General features: G+C 54.1%; 1 protein-coding gene across 1 annotated transcript in view; it reads right to left on the bottom strand.

Moving 5' to 3' along the window:
- TRPM8 (transient receptor potential cation channel, subfamily M, member 8) overlaps positions 1 to 3,552 on the bottom strand; it is a 31,337-nt gene that overhangs the window by 2,635 nt on the left and 25,150 nt on the right. Inside the window, exons 20-22 of the mRNA XM_008947162.1 lie at positions 3,029 to 3,200; positions 2,613 to 2,790; positions 1,415 to 1,605 (exon numbers count right to left, since the gene is read on the bottom strand). Of these exons, the coding sequence (XP_008945410.1) occupies positions 1,415 to 1,605; positions 2,613 to 2,790; positions 3,029 to 3,200 (541 nt within the window). The remainder of the gene's footprint in view (positions 1 to 1,414; positions 1,606 to 2,612; positions 2,791 to 3,028; positions 3,201 to 3,552) is intronic.

The following is a 3,552-nucleotide window of genomic DNA, read 5'->3' as shown; positions in this document are numbered from 1 at the left end:
ATTCCTGTGCCTTCTCCTTGCAGTTCTCAGTTCCTGCCACCAGCCCGAGCAGATATTCTGTCTCTCATTAATTCTTCCTTTGCTTTTGGAACTGCAACATCAGCTGTGCATCACTTGGGCAGAAATATCCACTGTTAAACAACCCTCCCAGTAAGATGAAAATTATTCAGTCACTGCTAAGGAATTTTTTTTTGCCCCACAGCAGGCATTTTTCCTCTCAAACTAATAACAAATCCAGCCTGTGCCACAGGGCAGCAGTCAGGTTGCTGATGGATGGGGATAAGGCTGTCAATCAGCTCAGCTTCCCCTCCCTCATCTGCTTCTGAATGGCACTTACAGAAAGAGAAAACACGCCCTTTGCTGGGGGCAGCTTGTTAAAACAATTCCTGTCTGTGCCCTCTGACAGAGCAAATCAGGGGAAACAGCCAGAGCACTGACTCGGCCCCTCCTGCATTTCTGGGGGTTTGCCCCTCCGGCCATGCCCTGGAGGCCAGCAGGCTCCTTACTGGCCATGCCCAGGAGGCCAGCAGACTCCTTACTGGCCATGCCCTGGAGGCCAGCAGACCCCCTGTGCCCTCTCAGCCACTCACGAGCAGGCAGAGGATGACTGTCCACTCCTAGGCTGCCCTAGCAGCTCCCAGCTGGGAGGACATGAAGAAATGCAAGTGCAGAAGGTTGGGTGGCGAGCAGAGACTAAGAGCACCTCTTATACTAGTTACCTAAACGTGCAGAGCACCCCAGGCCGGGGGTGTCTGCCCCTGGGTGACAGTGCAGGAGGGATGCACTACCACGTGGCAGTGACAGATGGGACAGCTTACATTTTCCACACAGACCAAGAAGATAAATTTCAGGTGCTGCAGGCTCTGGATGCATTTATTCAGTGCTCTAATAACCCCACAACCTTTCAAAGCTAGGAAGCAGCATCGACAGCCCTAAACTGAAAGAATTAATTTGAAGACTTAATTGATTTACATAAGAGGTGATTCTGCCTGGGAACAGCTTGGAGGAGACAGCACTGGATAACTCTGCAGAGTAGAGCAGGTCTCATGGTAGAACACCAAAGGTCTCTAACCAGACCAAAACCAAAGCTAATGGGGGGGCAGGGACCACCACCACACTCAGCTGGAGTTTGAGCATAAGGAGGATAGTTCCCATGCCCCAGGGAGAGCACACCTTGAGGACAGAAGGAAGATGATGGCTCAGAAGCAGCCAGGGGCTTTGATTTGAACCTTTCTGAGGAGATTTCCAGCAACAGAGTAGAATTGAACATGGAGGAGCTGCTCCTGGTTTCCAGCACAGCCACCTCCTCTCCAGGGCCTGCGCTGCCCTGGAAGGTGCCCAGCAGAGCACTCCCTGCCCGGCTGAAGCCCACCACGCAGCTGACCTCCAGGCAGCAGGGAGCAATCCAACTCACAGCAAATGGAGGGCTCCTTGCTCTCCTTCTTCCAGCAGCACTTGAGACACTTCCTCATGCCCATGACTATGTAGGCGAAGATGACGAAGGGGAAGGGGATGGTCAGGCGGCTGCAGTACTCCTGCACCAGGAAGTAGCGCTGGAACTTCCACACCTGGTCGTTGTTCTCCTGCACGGACCCCACGGTGTACCTGGGGCAGAGGAAGAGAGGATACACCCAGCACTCGTTAGTCACCCGAGCACTTCATCTCCCTGAGCCCCAGCATGGTGGGGCTTGGAAAGGACCTCTGGGGATCACCTTTAACAACATAATAAAACAATAACTTCCTTCATTAATGTGAATTGCTTTCACATTACTAGTGAGGATAAGAAAACCTGTGCAGGTTAGGAAAATAGTGACAACAAATAGAGGGGCTGCTCCAGTCCCAGCTGCCTTGCCCCAAATCCCATTTCTGCCTGTCTTTGGAGCACATTCGGTTCAGAGCAGAGGGGAGAGCAGATCCCAACTCATCACGCTAACACATCTCAGGCCAGCAGAAATGGGCACTGGCATTCAGAAGGGACATCCTCTTGAGGCAAAGGAGAGTCCTTAGTAGCAGTTCCTGTAAATACTCCTGTTGCCAAAGCAAACTCCAGCCAAGTCTGTCACTGCTGAAGTACCATCAAAACACACAAAAATAAGCATGGTGTACCTCAAGAACAATGTCCAGGGGTTGCAAGTATTTTTGTTAGGCTGCAAGGGGTTGTAGAGCAGAAAAGAAGCTGGGCTGGGAAGGAGAACAAAGCCAGAGCAGTGACCCGACTGTATTCACAAGCCAGACGTGAGGCAGGAGAGCAACACACTGCACAAGGCTCACACGAAGGACTTCCCTTAATTAACTCAACCCTGCATCAAAGCTCACAGTGTGGACACCAAAGATTCCTGGCAGAAGCCAAGGAAACCTCCCTGAGGATGTTATAGTTGGCTCTGGCTGGTCCCCATGCAGCTGATAGATATTTCATCACGTGCACAACAGCAACCTGTTTCATTTGGGGGATATAAATCAGTGCTGGCTGGTTACTCCCAGCAATTCCTCTGCAGAAGGCACGGGCAGAGCCCAGGGCTTGGCTGCCTGCCACTTCCCAGGACTTCCTCCCCTGTCTCAGAGGGGCATCGCCAGGGAGCTCACAAGCGAGCGCTGGCTCCTCCGTCACGCACCCGAACATGGCCACGAGCAGGTTCACGAGGAGGATGTTGGTGGAGAGCATGTAAATGCAGACCAGGGGGATGGTGATCCACTCTGGGAAGCGGGGCTGGTTGTTGGCATCCAGCTCCACGCAGAGGGGCTTGGACTCGTTCCCGGAGAAGGTGCAGCGGTCAAGGTTGTAGGTGGTACCTCAGAGACAAGAGAGCAGAGCGAGCAGTGAACCCTCTGCCCCTCCTTCTGCCGGGCCCAGCCCCAGGTCCTGCCACCCACCACAGCACCTGTGGCCTCCTCCTTCCACGCCTCCCCATCAGGCATCAGAATTGCCTCGTTGTGGCTTGGAGGAGAGGGGTCAGCACGGGACTGGACGCGCACTGGAGGGCCGGAGCCTTCCACCCACCCAGGAGAGCCTCTCAGGGAAAACAGGTACCGTCAACGTCATCAGGGTACTGGCCAAACATAGCCAGGTAGGGCTCGTAGATGACAGACCGAAATATCCACTCCCAGCGGTGCTCGTTCTTCCTCAGGATGCCCTGCCTGGCCACGCCAAAGGCCACCATCCACACAGCAAAGAGGAAGAGGAAGAAGAAGACATCTATCATCTGGAGGAGGACAAGAAGCAAAGGGATCAGTGCTCCACCGCGTGCCTGGTGCAAGCCACACGTGCCCCTTTTCTCCCTGGTTTGATGTGAGGGGGAGAACAAGGATTAGAAAAGCCTGCAGGAGTTAGCACTGGTTTAGTGCATGTTCTCAGATCACTGCCCACAAACTCACAGACACCACCACACATCCTCAATGAGCTGACCATCCCCACTCAGGGGACTTCCAGAAGGTTTCTGCACCCGCAGCCCGAGGCAGTGTCAGAAGGGAGGGTACCCCCACATCAGCCAGGCTCCACTCACAAAACCCAGAGGCGCTCACAGTCGACTGGTGCAGCACCTGCAGCTGCAGAGC

Source organism: Merops nubicus, unplaced genomic scaffold (genome assembly GCF_000691845.1).
Source record: "Merops nubicus isolate BGI_N331 unplaced genomic scaffold, ASM69184v1 scaffold6229, whole genome shotgun sequence".
NCBI lineage: Eukaryota > Metazoa > Chordata > Aves > Coraciiformes > Meropidae > Merops > Merops nubicus.
Note: the sequence above shows the minus strand (reverse complement) of the source record. Positions and strands in the feature narration are given on the sequence as shown.